Source organism: Ovis canadensis, chromosome 1, assembly GCF_042477335.2.
Source record: "Ovis canadensis isolate MfBH-ARS-UI-01 breed Bighorn chromosome 1, ARS-UI_OviCan_v2, whole genome shotgun sequence".
Lineage (NCBI taxonomy): Eukaryota > Metazoa > Chordata > Mammalia > Artiodactyla > Bovidae > Ovis > Ovis canadensis.
The window spans coordinates 12304082-12320843 of record NC_091245.1 but is presented as its reverse complement, the minus strand read 5'-3'; the positions used below and the strand labels follow the sequence as shown (position 1 = coordinate 12320843).

Genomic DNA, 16762 nt, shown 5'->3' with positions numbered 1-16762 from the left:
TCAGTCTGTGGGTCAGGAATCAGCACAGCATAGCCGGGTCGTCTGCAAAGGGCCTCTCACAGGCCAGGATCGAGGTGCTGGCTAACGCTGCACCTCCAGGTCCAGCTTTCAAACTCACTCAAGTAATAGTTGGCAGCCGTCAGTTCCCCCTAGGCTGTTGGACTGAGGGCTTCCGACTCCCCATTGACCGTTGGCTAGAGGCTGCCCTCTGATCCTTGTCATGTGGACCTCTCCACGGGCCAGCTCACAGCATACCAGTGAGCTTCCATCAGAGCAGCAAGCCAGAGAGAGTACAAGCAAGGCAGAAGTCAGCCTCTCCCGTAACCTAATCTCAGGTGTGAGATTTCCCATCACTCATGGAAAAACAAAAGTGAAAGTCACTCAGTCGTGTCCAACTCTTTGCGACCCTATGGACTATAAAGTCCATGGAATTCTCCAGGCCAGAATACTGCATTGGGTAACCTTTCCCTTCTCCAGGGAATCTTCCCAACCCAGGGATGGAAACCAGGTCTCCTGCATTGCGGGCAGATTCTTTACCAGCTGAGCTACAAGGGAAGCTCAAGAATAGTGGAGTGGTGCTATCCCTCTCTAGCAAACCTTCCTGACCCAGGAATCAAACCGAGGTCTCCTGCATTACAGGTGGATTCTTACCAGCTGAGCTATCAGGGAAGCCTGTCACTCCTGGGGGCAGGGGTTAAAAGCAAGTCACTGGGCCCAGCCCACACTCCAGGGACAGGGATCACTGGAGCCAGTTTGAAGTTTCAGACTATGAGAATCTGGGCAGGAAAAGGGACAGAGTGAGAGCAGACCCGAGGGAGAAACTGGAGGGGGCAGAGTCTGGGTAGCAGAAGTTACCTAGAAAATAAGAGACGTCTGGAGAGTTCGAAGAGCTGAAAATCAGGAATGTTCTTGAGGGCAAGAATAGTTAAGTGTGGGGTGGGGTGGGGAGCATCTGGGGCTATGGGAGGATGAAAAAGTTGGGGAGCAGGGATAGCTGATCATGGGACAGGCTGAGGATAGGCAGGAGTGGGATCAGCCAGCTTGCTGCTCCAGTGGAACCCACTGAGGGGTTCCAGGCATCCGAGCCCTCCCAGACCTTCGACTTCAGGGCAGATAAACTTGCAGGAGGAGAGTGTCTGTGAAGGTGCCCTCAGACCCTATGCCCAAAGGCAGCATCGCTGGCACTCAAGGGATTCTGGGATCAGGTGGAATCTCGAGTGTGGAGCTGCCTGCTGCTCTGGGGCTCCCTCCTGCCCAGGCACTTTTGGAGCGACAGCCTTAAAACTAGGAGGCACCTGGGGAATAGAAGGTCCACTGTCCGCCCAGCCCCCTCCCCCCCCCCACTCCTGACAGTCACAGCTCTTCCCTTCTCCCCCAGCCCCACAGCAGCCTCTTGGAGCACACCCATGCCATCACACACCCCGGAGCTGGGCCAGGTGCCAGTCAGACAGGCCGATATCACAGACGGGCATGGCCAGACTCAGAAAAAGCCAGGGACAGTGGGGACTGCAGAGCCACCTGCTCCCTTGGGATGCATGGAGGTGGGGCTGATCCCTGCTGGGAGCAGGCAGCCGGCAGACACTAAGATCCCAAGAAATCTCATGAAGGCATGCATCTTGTTCTGCCCAGTCCTTTCCGGCAGCAAGAGACACTGAACCTCTCCTGGCCCCAGGCCCTCCCTGAGTGCCCCCAGCTGGGGATCAAGCACAACAGCCCACTCACCAGCCTGTTCTCAAGGATGCTGGTTCCACCCAGGAAGCAGCATCCAGCCCGGGACACTCTGGAACCGGAGGGTGAGGGGGCCACCAGACCACCTGCTCTGACTACCCCTACTCTCCTGCCCTCTCAGCAATGCTCACCCTGCTTCTCTTTCACTATATTGATGGAGAACAGACAGGAACCCTTGCCTGAGACAAACCTTCCCCAGGAACAATGGTGCATAAGAGGGACTGCTTGAAGTGGGAGTAGGGGGCCTAGAATCCACCGAGCTTTGCCCTCCTCAGCATCCACCCACCTTCCCTGCCACCCTCACAGCGGTTTCCAAGAGGCAGTGAAGCTCAGTGGTTAGGAGCATGGACTCTGGAGTCAGATAGCCTGGTTTTGCCAGTTTGTGTCTGAGTAAATTAGGCAAATTGAGGCACAGCCAAACTCCATTCTCTTATCTGTAAACTGGAGCTAGTGATATTACTGGGTTGGCCAAAAAGTTCATTTGGGTTTTTCCATAAGATGCTGTGGAAAAACCAAAACAAAATTTTGGCCAACCCATACCTGCCCCCTCTGACTATGGGGAAGAATCAGTGAGTTCATGCAGGCAAAGCACTTGGAACATGACCTGCATGTGCTTAATTGTTTAATAAATCTTAGAGAAATAAAAAAAGTGTTTTAAGAAAAGCCTGAAGACCTCTTGTGCCACAGCAAAGAGTCAAGGGTTTCCATGTGGGTGGGCCCGAGTCTGACTCTCAGCTTTACAATCAGATGCCATGTGTTTGAGGACATACCCTCCCAGGGCCTCAGTTTCCACATCTGAGCAGTGGGCGGAACTCACTCACTCTAAGGACTGTGCACAGAATTCAGTGACCCAGGCCTGCGAAGAGTGAGCAGTGCTTGGTCCCTGTGTGCTCAGTAACTGCGTACATCACCCCCACTGCTTCCCCATGGCCCAGAAATCCAAGATCTCCACCTTCGAGAAGATGTGGGCCTTCATGAGCAGCAAACCTTCGGCGCTGGTGAAGAACAATGAGGAGGGCATCCAGCGGACGCTGACGGCCGACTACGCGCTGCTCATGGAATCGACCACCATTGAGTACGTCACCCAGAGGAACTGCAACCTCACCCAGATCGGGGGCCTCATCGACTCCAAGGGCTATGGCATCGGCACGCCCATGGGTGAGCACAGGGGCTGCAGACGGGAGGGCTGGGGGGACAGAGGGTGGGCAAGACCCCCAGGTTCACTCTTGCGCACACGTGGCCTCCCACTCCCTCTCTCAGATCACCCCCTGAGCCTTGAAACGGCTCAGCCCAGAAACAAAACGGCAGAGCCACAAGCCTCATGAGGTCAGCGCTGGCCTGAGAAGAGGAGACCTGGGGGCGGACACAGAGATGGGGGTCAGTTCAAGGTCTTGCCTCCTCTCTCTGACCTCACCCCTGCTGAGGCAGCTCAGATACACTGGGTCTTCCAGAGGCCTGCGGGGACAGGGATTCATAGGCAAAACTCTCCACCCTGGATCTGTGAAGTCACCATTGATGGATTAAAAGAGGGGCCTCCTGGCACTGGGGGCCCCCTTCGGAAGAGCGTGCTGAGAGGGCTAGTGATGGTGGCTAGCCCCAGCCAGGGTGCTGGCAGGGGTGCACAGACGGGCTGAAGGCTGCTGATGGCCAGGGTCCCCTCTCCCCCACCCAGGCTCCCCGTACCGGGACAAGATCACCATTGCCATCCTGCAGCTCCAGGAGGAGGACAAGCTGCACATCATGAAGGAGAAGTGGTGGAGGGGCAGCGGGTGTCCTGAGGAGGAAAACAAAGAGGCCAGCGCCCTGGGCATCCAGAAGATCGGGGGCATCTTCATCGTCCTGGCCGCCGGGCTGGTCCTGTCTGTGCTGGTGGCTGTGGGCGAGTTTGTGTACAAGCTCCGCAAGACCGCAGAGCGAGAGCAGGTAAACCTCCAAGAACTGGAGCGGGCACTGGGAAGGGACGGAACAGATCAGGGACCACACTGGCTTCACACTCCTTAGGTGCCAGGTGCAAGGTGGCGTCTGATCCCACCCCTCCCCCCATAGCCTGCTCTGCATCCCATTCACCGGGAAGCCCTACCAGCCCCATTCGGCACGCTTTCCCATCACGCTGGCTCCATGCCAGGCCATGCCCATCATCCCCAGCTGGACCACACACTAGCCTCTGGTCGGGTCTTCCTGCCTCGTCTCTTCCTCTCCACCAGCTGCTCTCCATACAGCAGCCAGTGCCCTGTTTAAAACTTAATTCAAACCATGTCGTTCCCCTGCATAAACCCCTCCAGGGTAATTGTGGATGCTTCGTGATGCTTACATAGGGGTTCATTATACTGTTCTCTTCACTTCTGCATATATTTGGAAATTTCCATAATCAAAAGTTTAACAGAGAAAAAGAGTTAAGAGGGCTAGCCCAAGCTTGCTAGGTTCAACCCATCTGATTAATTCACGTGTGGTTGGGCAGTGGTTCCGGGTCCCAGCAGCAAATTGGAATCACAGGGAGAAGTGTTTTAAGTGCCAATACCCTGACCTCACTCCCAGAGACTGTGTTTTAACTGGTCTGTGGTGGCCTCTGGGATTGGCTTCTTAAGGAAGTGTACAGAGTGGTTTGAAATGTGCACCTTGAGTGGAGGGCCAGTGGTCTGTGGGGAAGCTCTTCTTACAGGAAAGTTCAAAGGGAGACAGGGCAAGTGTGGAAGGAGATTGTGGTTAAGTCTTCTGTATAAGATGCACTTACACATCCACCCAAAATTCAGTGAAGTCGTTTCTAATCAGTAAGCCTGAGTGAGCAAAGAGGAAGGGCAAAGATAATTCTTGGTGTTCAAGTTCACACAGGTGTGAGAAAAGGGACATGTTACCACATTGCTCAGGGGGAGTCCAAGAGGGTAAGTTTCTGGAAGGTAACTCTGCAGTATGGCCAGAGTCTTTAAAGGAGGCTACATGTTTGGATCAGTCAATTTCTACTTTTAGAAATGCACCCAGTGGAAGTGGCCAAAACGTGCAATTTTATTGAGAAGAATGTTCATTGACGTGTTCATTGTAATGTGAGAAAACCTAAATGTCCAATAATTGGGAATGGTTTTTAAAATTATGATTCATCTAAGAAGAACAATCAAATCCTTTAGGTTAAATTAGAATTACATTACAATTGAAATAAGCTCCAAATTCCATTAAAAAGCCTATACGATCTAGTCCTTACCTACCTCCCCAGCCTCCTCGTTCCCACTCTCCCCTCTCTTACTCTGCTCCACACACACTGGCCACGGTTTTAGTCCCTAACCAGCCAAGCACACTTCTGCCTTAGGGCCTTTGCACATTCTGTTCCAGAACCCTGCGCTGTGCTTCCCACAGAGCCCCATATTCTTAGAGTCTTCTGGGCATTCAGCTGAAGCTCAAGTAGTCTTTCCCACCTATCGCCCCTCCCTACCCAACTCCATCCCATTTCAGTGCTTTATTCTGTTAATCATAGTTAACTCTTTCTGGAGCTATTTATTTGTCCACATGTTTATTACCTGTTTCTATCCCGTCATCAGCATTCCCTGAGCGCTAGGGCCTTGTCTGTCTGTTTCACTGCCATGTGCCTAACACCTAGAAGTGCCTGGCACAGAGTTCAGCTCAGTTCAGCTCAGTTCAGTTCAGTCGCTCCGTTGTGTTCGACTCTTTGAGACCCCACGGACTGCAGCACACCAGGCCTCCCTCTCCTTCACCAACTCCCGGAGTTTACTCAAACTCATGTCCATTGAGTCGATGATGCCATCCAACCATCCCATCCTCTGTCGTCCCCTTCTCCTCCCGCCTTCAATCTTTCCCAGCATCAGGGTCTTTTCAAATGAGTCAGTTCTTTGCATCAGGTGGTCAAAGCATTGGAGTTTCAGCTTCAACTTCAGTCCTTCCAATGACTATTCAGGACTGATTTCGTTTAGGATGGACTAGTTGGATCTCCTTGCAGTCCAAGGGACTCTCAAGAGTCTTCTCCAACAGTTCAAAAATATCAATTATTCAGTGCTCAGCTTTCTTCACAGTCCAACTCTCACATCCATACATGACTACTGGAAAAACCATAGCTTTGACTAGACGGACCTTTGTTGGCAAAGTAATGTCTCTGCTTTTTAATATACTGTCCAGGTTGGTCATAAATTTTCTTCCAAGGAGTAAGTCTTTTAATTTCATGGCTGCAGTCACCATCTGCAGTGATTTTGGAGCCCAAAAAGATAAAGTCTGTCACGGTTTCCACTGTTTCCCCATCTATTTCCCATGAAGTGATGGGACCAGATGCCATGATCTTAGTTTCCTGAATGTTGAGCTTTAAGCCAACTTTTTCACTCTCCTCTTTCACTTTCATCAAGAGGCCCTTTAGTTCTTCACTTTCTGCCATAAGGATGGTGCTATCTACATATCTGAGGTAATTGATATTTCTCCTGGCAATCTTGATTCCAGCTTGTGCTTCTTCCAGCCCAGCAATTCTCATGATGTACTCTGCATATAAGTTAAATAAGCAGGGTGACAATATACAGCCTTGACGTACTCCTTTTCCTATTTGGAACCAGTCTGTTGTTCCATGTCCAGTTCTAACTGTTGCTTCCTGACCTGCATACAGAATTCTCAAGAAGCAGGTTCGGTGGTCTGGTATTCCCATCTCTTTAAGAATCTTCCACAGTTTATTGTGATCCACACAGTCAAAGGCTTTTGTGTAGTGAATAAAGCAGAAATAGATGTTTTTCTGGAATCCTCTTGCTTTTTCCATGATCCAACAGATGTTGGCAATTTGATCTCCAGTTCGTCTGCCTTTTCTAAATCCAGCTTGAACATCTGAAAGTCCATAGTTCATATACTGTTGAAGCCTGGCTTGGAGAATTTTGAGTATTTCTTTACTAGCATGTGAGATGAGTGCAATTGTGTTGTAGTTTGAGCATTCTTTGGCATTGCCTTTCTTTGGGATTGGAAAGAAAACTGACATTTTCCAGTCCTGTGGCCACTGGTGAGTTTTCCAAATTTGCTTGGAAAATTGAGTGCAGCACTTTCACAGCATCATCTTTTAGGATTTGAGATAGCTCAACTGGAATTCCATCACCTCCACTAGCTTTGTTTGTAATGATGCTTCCTAAGGCCCACTTGACTTCACATTCCAGGATGCCTGGCTCTAGGTGAGTGATCACATCATCATGACTATCTGGGTCATGAAGATCTTTGTTTGTATAGTTCTTCTGTGTATTCTTGCCACAGATAAGATATTCTTAATATCTTCTGCTTCTGTTAGGTCCATACCATTTCTGTCCTTTATCGAGCCCATCTTTGAATGAAATATTCCCTTGGTATCCCTAATTTTCTTGAAGAGATCTCTAGTCTTTCCCATTTTGTTTTCCTGTTTCTTTGCATTGATCACTGGGGAAGACTTTCTTATCTCTCCTTGCTATTCTTTGGAACTCTGCATTCAAATAGGTATATCTTTCCTTTTCTCCTTCGCCTTTCACTTCTCTTCTGTTCACAGCTATTTGTAAGGCCTCATCAGACAACCATTGCCTTTTTGCATTTCTTTTTCTTAGGGATGGTCTTGATCCCTGCCTCCTGTACAATGTCACGTACCTCCGTCCATAGTTCTTGGGTACTCTGTCTATCAGATCTAATTCCTTGAATCTATTTCTCACTTCCACTGTATAATCATAAGGGATTTGATTTAGGTCATACCTGAATGGTCTAGTGGTTTTCCCTACTTTCTTCAATTTGAGTCTGAATTTGGCAATAAGGAGTTCATGATCTGAGCCACAGTCAGCTCCTGGTCTTGTTCTTGCTGATGGTATAGAGCTTCTCCATCTTTGGCTGCAAAGGATATAATCAGTCTGATTTCGGTGTTGACCATCTTGTGATGTCCATGTGTAGAGTCTTCTCTTGTGTTGTTGGAAGAGGGTGTTTGCTATGACCAGTGCATTCTCTTGGCAAAACTCTATTAGCCTTTGCCCTGCTTCATTCTGTACTCCAAGACAAAATTTGCCTGTTACTCCAGGTATTTCTTGACTTCCTACTTTTGCATTCCAGTCCCCAATAATGAAAAAGACATCTTTGGGGGGTGTTAATTCTAGAAGGTCTTGTATGTTTTCATAGAACCGTTCAACTTCAGCTTCCTAAGCATTACTAGTCAGGGCTTGGATTACCGTGATATTGAATGCTTTGCCTTGGAAACGAACAGAGATCGTTCTGTCGTTTTTGATATTGCATCCAAGTACTTCATCAGACTCTTTTGTTGGCCATGATGGCTACTCCATTTCTTCTAAGGGATTCTTGCCCACAGCAGGAGATATGATGGTCATCTGAGTTAAATTCACTCATTCCAGTCCATTTTAGTTTGCTGATTCCTAGAATGTTGACGCTCACCCTTGCCATCTCCTGTTTGACCACTTCCAATTTGCCTTGATTCATGGACCTAACATTCCAGGTTCCTATGCAATATTGCTCTTTACAGCATCAGACTTTACTTCTATTACCAGTCACATCCACAACCGAGTGTTGTGTTTGCTTTGGCTCCATCTCTTCATTGTTTCTGGAGTTATTTCTCCACTGATCTCCAGTAGAATATTGGGCACCTACTGACCTGGGGAGTTCATCTTTCAGTGTCACATGGACCACAGCCTTGTCTAACTCAATGAAACTGTGAGCCATGCTGTGTAGGGCCACCCAAGACAGACGGATCACGGTGGAGAGTTCTGACAAAACATGGTCCACTGGAGAAGGGGACGGCCAACCACTTCAGTACTCTTGCCTTGAGAACCCCATGAACAGTATGAACAGTATGAAAATGGCACAGAGTAGGTCTCAGTAAATAGTCGCAGAATGAAGAGGGGAGGTAAGGAGGGAAGATGTCCTGCATTTAGTGGAGGAGCAAGAGGAAGCTTGGTGAGGTCACACAGAGGGTAAGAGGCAGAGTCAGAATTCAAAGCCAAGTCCTCGTTCCCCGGTACCACATGACCTAACTACAACCTGTCTGAGTGCTGATGCCCAGGCCTCCCCGGGCAAGTTGAGACATTGGCAGCCTGCTGCCTTCTCAACAAGCCATGGGACAGTCTCTGGCAGCTGGTCTCATAGAAGCCTCTGCCATCAGATACCTATGGGCAGTGTGCCCTTGAGCTGTCCCTCTTGGACACCCACAGGGACCCAAGCCAGAAAAAGCCCTACAGGGACCTGCCTCCCCACTGAGAAATCTGCACTAGGCTTTCCTGAATGGGAGCAAAGTGACTCCTCCCTTCAATGGGAACCCCTCTCACAGAGATTATCCATATATTCATCAAGTGTTTCTTAAGCCCTGATTCTGAGCCAGGCCTAGAGCTGGAGGCTGGGCTCATAGGATGAAACTGGCTGGTTCCTGCCCTCAGAAGCTAGTGGAGAAAAGTCAGGCGGGTAAACTACTCAGACTTTAATGTGCATGCCAGTCAGAACCACAGTTTGTTCATCAGTAAAATGGGGCTAAGATGATATCACCTGATTCCAAACAAGGACATGATGCTTTGTAAGCTGCTCTCCAAACTACCTGGGCTTCCCTAGTGGTTCGGTGGTAAAGAACCCACCTGCCAATGCAAGAAATGCAATTCAATTCCTGGGTTGGAAAGACCCCCTGGAGAAGGAAATGGCAACCCACTCCAGTAATCTTGCCTGGGAAATCCCATGGACAGAGGAGCCTAGCAGTCTGCAATCCATGCGGTCGCAAAAGAGTTGGACACAACTTAGCGACTAAACAACAACCCACACTAGTCACCTTGCAGGGGGCAGAGGGCAGGTGGTGTAAACGTGTGAAGGAAACCCGGTGGCCTTAGCACAGGCTTTGGGAGGAAGGGGAGGAGTTGGCTGGAGTTCCACGGCGGGCCTCACCCCTGTGCTCCTTCCCCTCCCACCCCCGACCCCAGCGCTCCTTCTGCAGCACCGTGGCTGACGAGATCCGCTTCTCCCTTACCTGCCAGCGTCGGGTCAAGCACAAGCCGCAGCCTCCCATGATGGTCAAGACTGACGCCGTCATCAACATGCACACTTTCAACGACCGCCGGCTTCCGGGCAAAGACAGCATGACCTGCAGCACATCACTGGCCCCCGTGTTCCCCTAGGCACAGGTGAGCTGGGGACCGCCGGCCTGGGGGCAGGGCAGAGAGAGCAAAGGAGACTGGAAGGAACATCCCCAAGCCCCACGCTGGACTTGGGGACCAGAGCTGCTGCCTGCCTGTTGGGCCAGGAGCCCTCTGCCCTTACCTACCAGGAAACCAGCAGGCCCCCTAGGCCAGCTGCTTGGGCTTCACCCTCCTGTTGTTTCTTCTATGGGTTTCTAAAGCTGCCAACCAAGACAGCCAAGGCCAAAGGAAGCACATGCCTCTCTCAGGCCAAATCCACCTGCCCCTCAACTCTCGTCTATAGTCAGAAGTTTCTACATGGCCCTGCAGGGTCAAAAGGAAACAGGAAACAGCTCTCATGTTGCCGCTCCTTCCCCACGAGGCCAGGCCTCCTGGAACTTGACTATGAGACCAGAGACACAGACCTTGGGTACCGAAAAGGATGCTATCGTTTGGCTGCCAATGGGAGCTGAAGCTGGAGGACAGCCACTCCACATGCCTGGTCAGAAGGAAGAACTCGTCCCCCAGGGGCTGCTCACATGGTCCTGATCTCCTGGACTTGACACCACCCATGGTGGAGCCCCTGTTTGGGCAAAGTTAAAGGCAGGAGCCCCACAGGGAAAAGGAGGCGTTTGGAGTCTGGAAGAGAGGAGGATGCACAGAGAATGCCAATTTGAATTCTTCTGGACAATGTCCCAAAGGGTCCCGCTCCTCTAGAAGGTCCCTAGGAGTGGGAGAGTGGTCAGAGCAAGTTCTCTTCCCCGTTGTGACTGGAGGAGAACGGATCCCGGGGATCTCTCACAAAGGATGCCCAGAGACACGGGCAGAGGAAGAGTGGATTCCATGGAAATCCCACAGGCCCTCAAGCCATTGGATTTTATTTTGCTGGTCTCCAAGCTGTTTTCTAAGCCCCGGTGGCATTAGGACGCTTGAGCTCTTTGCCATCTATTCTTCAGCAACTCTCCATTCCTGGCCAGTTGACCTTGACCGTCTTCTGTCATCATGGAAGGAGGAAAGTGGCCTAGATTGAAGTGAACATTGTCGCCCATCCTCCAAGGAGGATCAGGTCCACTGCACAGGCTCACTTTGGGGTAGCTGGATTGGGGGGGGCGCTTAAAGAACTCCATGCCTCCTGGACTTGTCAAACCTAAAGATGCCCCCCAGAGAAAAATGTCCAGGGGGCAGAATAGCCTCCCTGGTAGAGGCCCCTGGAGTGGGGAGGCTGAAGCTGCCTCCTGGAGGATTAACCAAATACCCCACACAGAGATACAAGGTGGTGGTAGCCCCTGGCCTCTTGTCCAGAGGAGCTAGGACCTTGTGGGGTTTGGGGGTTCAGCAGAGGAGGCGCAGCGAGTGGTGGACCAGGTGATATGTGGGTTCCAGCCAGCTGAGACAGATACTCTAGGTCTGAGACTCTTAAGACTCTGGGAGGAGAATGAGACGTGGAGGGATTAGGAACAAAGTGTCCTTAAAGAGAGCACGATGAGGCCAGCAAGGCTGCCCATGGCCAAGGGCAGAGGGCAGGCTTTGTGCCAGGGAAAGGGGGCTGGAAATCTGTACAGACACCAGGAGACACCAGCCACCCACCCCCGCCACTCTTCTGCTTCTGCCTGGGGACCCTGGTTAGGAAAAGAGCCACATTTAGGTCTCAAGAACCTTCTCAGCTGGGGTGAAGGGTCATCTCTAACTCTCCTCAGGAGTCCCAAAGCAGGAGAGCACAGTGGACGCATGTGAAAACTCTTGTTTCTTCTCCAAACTGGGCCAAACCAGCTGGTTCCCAGGGCCACAGCGATTCCAACAGGCTGTGAGCACTGGAGGTGGGAGAGGAGGGATGGAATGCCACGTGGCCAACATGCATCATGATAGGAAAAGCCATGCTGTTGTGAGCTCCTGGATGTAGGAATGTATGTGTGTCTGTGTGTGCGTGTGCATATATGTGTATCTTCGTATGTCTGATCTTTGGGGGCTGGGCATGAAGGATAAAAGAGGGCATGTAACAGAGTCCCAGGCATGCAATAATAGGAGAACCCTTTGGGATCTGATGTGTGTGTGTGCATGTGTGTGTGAATTTGGGGTGAAGGAGATAAATCTGGACAAGCAGCAGGACCCCATACATGTAAAAACAGGAGAAGCCATGCCATATTGGGGTTCTGGTGAGTATACATATGTATACATATGTGAACAACTGTGTATGCTTGTGTGTGTGTGTGTGTGTGTGTTCACGCTTTTGTGCACCTAATGGCAGAGGGTGGAGGACAAGATAAAATATGTTTTAGTGGAGAAGCTGCTGCTGCTACTAAGTCACTTGAGTCCTGTCCGACTCTGTGTGACCCCATAGACGGCAGCCCACCAGGCTCCCCCGTCCCTGGGATTCTCCAGGCAAGAACACTGAAGTGGGTTGCCATTTCGTTCTCCAATGCATGAAAGTGAAAAGTGAAAGTGAAGCCACTCAGTAGTGCCCGACTCTTAGCGACCCCATGGACTGCAGCCTACCAGGCTCCTCCACCCATGGGATTCTCTCCAATGGAGAAGCTAAGTAAGTTTAAATGGAGAAGCCATGTCATCAAGGGGTCCATTTGTGAGCGCGTGTGCATGTGTGTGTGCAGTGGAGCGTGGGAGGGAAGACAGCACTAGACCGGTGCACAGCACAAGGGAATGCATGTTGCATGTGAGGAGCCACGTGGGCCTGGAGTTCGTGTGTGTGTGTTCATACATGTTTGTTCAAACGTACACATATGTTCCAGCTCACAATAGGAGCAGAGATGGACAATCAGGAAGGGAACTAGAGTCTGGGTCCACTTCTGCCATGGAGAGAGGTCATATGTCACAAAGATTTGCTGAGATTACATAGGCCTGGGTAGACTGGCCAAGTAGGGCGAAACCCTGAAGGCACCCGCAGCTCATGACTCCTTTGCTTGCTCTCTGTGGAGTGTCCTATTTGAAGGGAAAATGACTGTTTTTGGCAATTTCTAGATAACCAGATTCTGGTGAAGGTATTTGCCAATTTTTTCTCACCAGTCACAGACATGAGCCACTCTCTCTCTTTATCCGGTCTACCTTCATGGCACACGCCCACATCCATGTTCCTATCACACACTCGACCGTGTGTGTGCTTTTGTGTGTGACACGCCATGAACATGTCATTTCTTCTGAGGCTATGCACATATATAGACTGTGATGACAGGAAGACTAGGAGCTGGTGGGGTAGGAAGAGCTTCATCAAAGGAGGGGAGGAAGGTGGAACTCAGTGGCACAATTCCATTAGGGAAATCCCCCGAAAGGGACTGAAATGATTTCTCAAGTCCTACATGGAGATGGGAGGACTCGCAGCCTGATATCGCCTCCCATTCGAGCCTTATGTCCGTGTGTGGATGACGGTTCCAACTCTGCCTGATGACCTGTGTTTGTCTCCGAGACCAGCCCAGCATTCAGAGTGCAGCGGAGGTTGCTTCTCTCCGAATGTGAGCTCTATCCCAGGGGACGAAGGTGCTGCTGCGTCTTGGGGTGGGGGCCGGGGAACTATTCCCAGTAAGGTGGGTCGAGTGGAAATAACGTTCAGGCCCACCTGCCCGCGGGCGTGGATCTGAGCCACGGTGCACGCACACACAGAGGCACTGAAGTCAGTGGCAGCTCAACACTGGTTTGGATGGAGCAGAGGATGGGACTGGCCCAAGCAGACACTGGACTGTTCCTCTCCAGCACGTACCGGCCCTGAAGAGAAGAGCACCCCTACCTTGCACCTCCATCCCCCACCCCAAAATGCCAGTGCCTCCCTTCAACCTGCTCCAGCTGGCCAGATTGAAGGGCAGCACTGGATACATACACACCTTGTCAAGGCCCTGGGGGGTGGGGCCACGAGGCCTCATTTTCTCTCTCCCCTTGACCTGTTACTAGTCCATCTTCTGTGGACAGATAAGACAAACCTGAGAACTGTCACCATTCAGTGGGCCCCATGCTGGGTGCGTGTCTCAAGATGAGTAAGGCCCCCTTGGCTGAGGAACTGACTCTGAGCCTCTGAAGGGTGGGAGCATCTCCCCTGCTCACAGCCAAGACTCTGTCTCCACTAGCCAAGCCCACGGGTTCCCCGCAAGGTCCCGGGCATGGGCAGAGGGCAAGTCCAGCCCTGGATGGAGGAGGTCTCTGGCAGTGGAGAGAATGCTCCACGTGGCTAGAAGTCACTCCCTCCCTAAGCCCCAGGAAAGCAGAAGTCAGACACAGGCACCCGCTCACCCAGAACAGTGGGAAGCTCCCTCCCCGACATCTCCCAGGTGGGTGTGCCATGTGTGGGCTGGCGGCTGCGGCATCATCACTCAGCATGAAGCACATCCCTTCCCAGACCCTTCCCAGCTCTCTGCTCCGGCCCACATCTCTGGTCCTGTGTGGACAGCCATCTGGGAAGGCCTTAGCAATCTGGACAAACAGCTGTATGGACTTAACCTCTGAGATGGGCCCAGCCCCGTGGACAGACTCAAGAAGTGCGCCCAGCTCTGTAGATGGGCCTCTGGACTAGACCCATCTGGAAAAGCCCCGGGCTGGGAGGACCCATCTGGAACGGGCCCAGCTGCTTGCCCCAGTAGAAGGGTCCCACCCTCAGTCCCCTGGCCAGCCTGAATGGAGCCGTCCTGGCTTTGCCCAGGAGTTAGAAGTTCAGAGATGAGGCCATACGTGAAAGTCACAAAAATGTTTTTGGTAGAAGGTTAAAGTTCTGTACAGTATATATATGAATGTAAAAAGAGATATATATATGCTGTATATATATATATATGCACAGTGTATATATGACCTGTAGCCCATGTGTATACGCACCCCTCCCCGCACGTCTGCACACGGAGTGTACATTACCCAGCCAGTGTGGGTGGGGACCAGGTGAGCGGCGGGGGCTGCAGCTGCAGAGTTTGGGATGGAGGCTGCTTGGGGCAGGGGCTGCGGAGAGCCCTGTGGGGGACGAGAAGGGCCGATGCATGTCAGAGCTGCAGACCCTGAGGAGGAAGGGAGAACCGAGGGGCTGGCGGATAGGCCTCCTGAGGATAACAGGAGTGGTCCAAGGGCCTTGTCTGCATCTGAGAGGCTCTGAGGATTGTCGGGCCTCTGTCTGGGGGGGGGCAGTGTCATACACTACTGGGCTCCTGGGCCAACATGACAGCTGCAGTCCCAGGGCAGTTAGCAGGGAGCTGGAAGGACTGGGAAAGAGGGGGCCTCTCACTGGACCAGCTCTCAATACCTGTCTGCCCAGCCACCAGGGATGCTCTACCTGGAATACCCTAGAAGGCTGGAGTAGGGCAGAGGCCATTGCCTCACATTCTCAACCATACACAAGGACAACCCAGCTCCCAGATAAGAAAAACCCTTTTTCAGGAGGATGGCCCCCTGGCCATTGCCAGCATGCCAGTCTGATGTCCCCGGCCCCTGTCTTCTAGAACAGACTTCAAATCACCCCGCAGCGTCTCTAGTTTACAGATCAAAACTCTGAGGCCTCCAGATGTAAGAAAACGGCTGTGGAGCCAGCAATTCCAGCCATGAGTTTGTCCCACCCCAGACAATCTCCACAGCCCCATTTGACCGCAGGGTCAGCTGTCAGGGAGTGACTGGGGAGCCAGAGATGTGGGCAGAGCAGTGACAGGGTGGAAGAGGCGAAGCCAAGAGGGCAGTCTGAGCACAGCCTCGTGCCATATGTCTGCCCTCTCCCCCACCACACCTTCCCTGCAGGGCAGTTGGCATAGAGCCTGGCCCCGCCCCTGCGGTAGCTGCAGACCTCCGTCCCTACCACGCTCGGCTCCGTCTGTTCCTTCCCTTCTAACCCTTCAGCGAGTGGTTCGGCTCCATCACCGGCGAGAGCATCTCTGGACCACGTGGGAAGGGGTCTGGAGTGGGCTTCCGTGTGGTCAGCGGTCTGCCCTCTGCGTTAGCCCCGTGCGTCAGACTGGTCTGCACTTAACTCTGGGTCTGCCTCTGTTTGGGGTCCTGACGGAGCATACCTGAACCCAGCCTCCTGAGGATGGGCCTGTCCTGACTCCAGGACAGGAACAAGAGGCTCCAGGGGCCCCCTTGCCACTGTGCTCCAAGCCCCCAGCCCACCTCTGCCTGGGCCAGCTTCCTGGCCGCGCCTCCCAGAGTGGGGACTTGGGTTCCCAGCCCCTTGGTGAAGCCCCAAAACAGCACCATGTGAGACCCCTGGCCTGTCCCACCACCCAGACCAGAGTGCCTGGACACCCTCCCAATCCCACTCAACATCGTTCCCACACACTGGTCTCTGGGCCATTCAGGGGATGCCCTTTGTGGACATGCAGAATTTCTATGAATATAGTTTTTTGTAAACACATTTTGTAACAATTTGGGTTTCATAGTAACTGTGTTACTTGCCAATCATTCTAGGCTGATGTAAATAAATTTCCAAACAAATCTGATTATTTTCCTTTTTAAGACACTGTGATATATCAAAGTGCACAGTTTGCTGTATGAAGTAATATGGTTTTAAATTTTCAATAAAGAAATGTTTCTAGAAAACAGGGCCCTCTTGAGATGTGTTTTCTGCTTCTCTTGTCTCTTTAGAACCAGAGGGTCCTGAAGTTGTGCCGTCTTCACCCAAGGGTGACTGTGTTCTGGGCAGGGGCCCCTGGTGATGAGCACGTGACTCCAGCCCAGGCTCCTGGTCCCCATTTCAGATGTTTATGTGGGACATCAGTATTGATATCATCTGACCTCCATCTTACCTTTTCTTGGGCACGTTCCTCTCCATCTCCTCTCCATCCCATAGCTACCTTCGAAGTCACCACATCCCTGTGTGATCCTGTTCCTTTGGCAACAGCTGAGGAAGCAAGGTAAGCCTCTTATCCAGAGTTGGCCAATCAGAGGTCTTGCCTGAGCTTTTTCAAACTAGAAATTAGAGAGTGCTCAGTTGGTTACTCTTGAGTGATGGAAACTACACATAATAAAGGGCAGGACACTTAAGCAGG

At 51.7% G+C, this 16762-nt stretch overlaps 1 protein-coding gene across 1 annotated transcript in view; it reads left to right on the top strand.

Moving 5' to 3' along the window:
- Positions 1-16313, top strand: part of GRIK3 (glutamate ionotropic receptor kainate type subunit 3) — a 99212-nt gene extending 82899 nt beyond the window's left edge. Inside the window, exons 13-15 of the mRNA XM_069586700.1 lie at positions 2664-2886; positions 3401-3651; positions 9615-16313. Coding sequence (XP_069442801.1) covers positions 2664-2886; positions 3401-3651; positions 9615-9809 — 669 coding nt within the window. The 3' untranslated portion in view covers positions 9810-16313. The remainder of the gene's footprint in view (positions 1-2663; positions 2887-3400; positions 3652-9614) is intronic.
- The last annotated feature ends 449 nt before the right edge of the window (positions 16314-16762 follow it).